Here is a 920-nt window from a genome sequence, read left to right as displayed (position 1 = left end):
CATTACTCGGCCCTTTACCCGTTTTGCTACCCGACCCGTAAATACCCGTTAATATTTTGTATTATTATTATTATTATTTATTATTAATTTATAGAGTTAGAGTTAAAACCTAAGTTCAACTTAGCCTAACTGAATTAATATATTATTTTTATTTTCAAAATTCGTAATTTTATAATTTTGGAACTATATATTGCATAAATTTATGAATTTTTCATTTTTGGATTTCAAAAGATAAAATTATTATTGCGATTATTAACTTTTTTCTATCGGGTACTCGTTTTCCGGGTAATAATAAAGGGTCGGGACGAGTAAAGGGTCAACTATTTTTTACCGCGTACCCGTTTCTCCGGGTACCCGTTATTTAAGGGTCGAGTATGAGTAAATTTTTTCTGTTACCCGTTAGGATCGGGACGAGTAAAAGGTCGGAGAAAATTCAAGGGTACCCATTCCGTGCCCAGCACTAGTTGAAAGGTCAAAATTCAAGAAACGGAATTAGCCATGCATGCTAAATTGCTAATTGTGGACCATATATAATAAAGTCGTATGTAATAATTTAATGAGGACACAACTTGCATTATAATAATATTTTCTTTACCAATTCCTAACAATATAGCCCTTCTCACTCGCTTCTTTGCCACACATAGGCCACACACAACCAAAAACAAAATCACTCCTTGGAAAGTAAAGAAGAAACTGAGAGAAAAAAAAATGGCGAAAGCAAATGTGTTTCTCCTCTCCCTTGTTCTTATGGCTTCACTCGCTTCCCTTTCCCACGGCCTTCTTATAAACGGCCTTCTTATAAACGGCCTCCAAATTCGGACCATCGAAATTCAAGGTGTCTTGCGGTGTACCCTTACCGGTGACCTAAACGCCCCTCCTGTTTCCGCTGCTACCGTCTTCTTAAGTTGTAACGGCAGAGA

General features: G+C 36.7%; 1 protein-coding gene across 1 annotated transcript; it reads left to right on the top strand.

Annotated features, from left to right (window-relative positions):
• Window positions 1-635: 635 nt before the first annotated feature.
• On the top strand, window positions 636-913 carry LOC104774026 (the record flags this gene model as incomplete). The annotated part of the gene is made up of 1 exon (XM_010498694.2): window positions 636-913. A coding segment is annotated over exon 1 (205 nt), but the record flags the coding sequence as incomplete, so codon positions are not given.
• Between the last annotated feature and the right edge of the window lie 7 nt (window positions 914-920).

Source organism: Camelina sativa, unplaced genomic scaffold, assembly GCF_000633955.1.
Source record: "Camelina sativa cultivar DH55 unplaced genomic scaffold, Cs unpScaffold01069, whole genome shotgun sequence".
In the NCBI taxonomy this organism is placed as follows: domain Eukaryota; kingdom Viridiplantae; phylum Streptophyta; class Magnoliopsida; order Brassicales; family Brassicaceae; genus Camelina; species Camelina sativa.
This window is presented reverse-complemented; position numbering and strand designations above follow the sequence as displayed.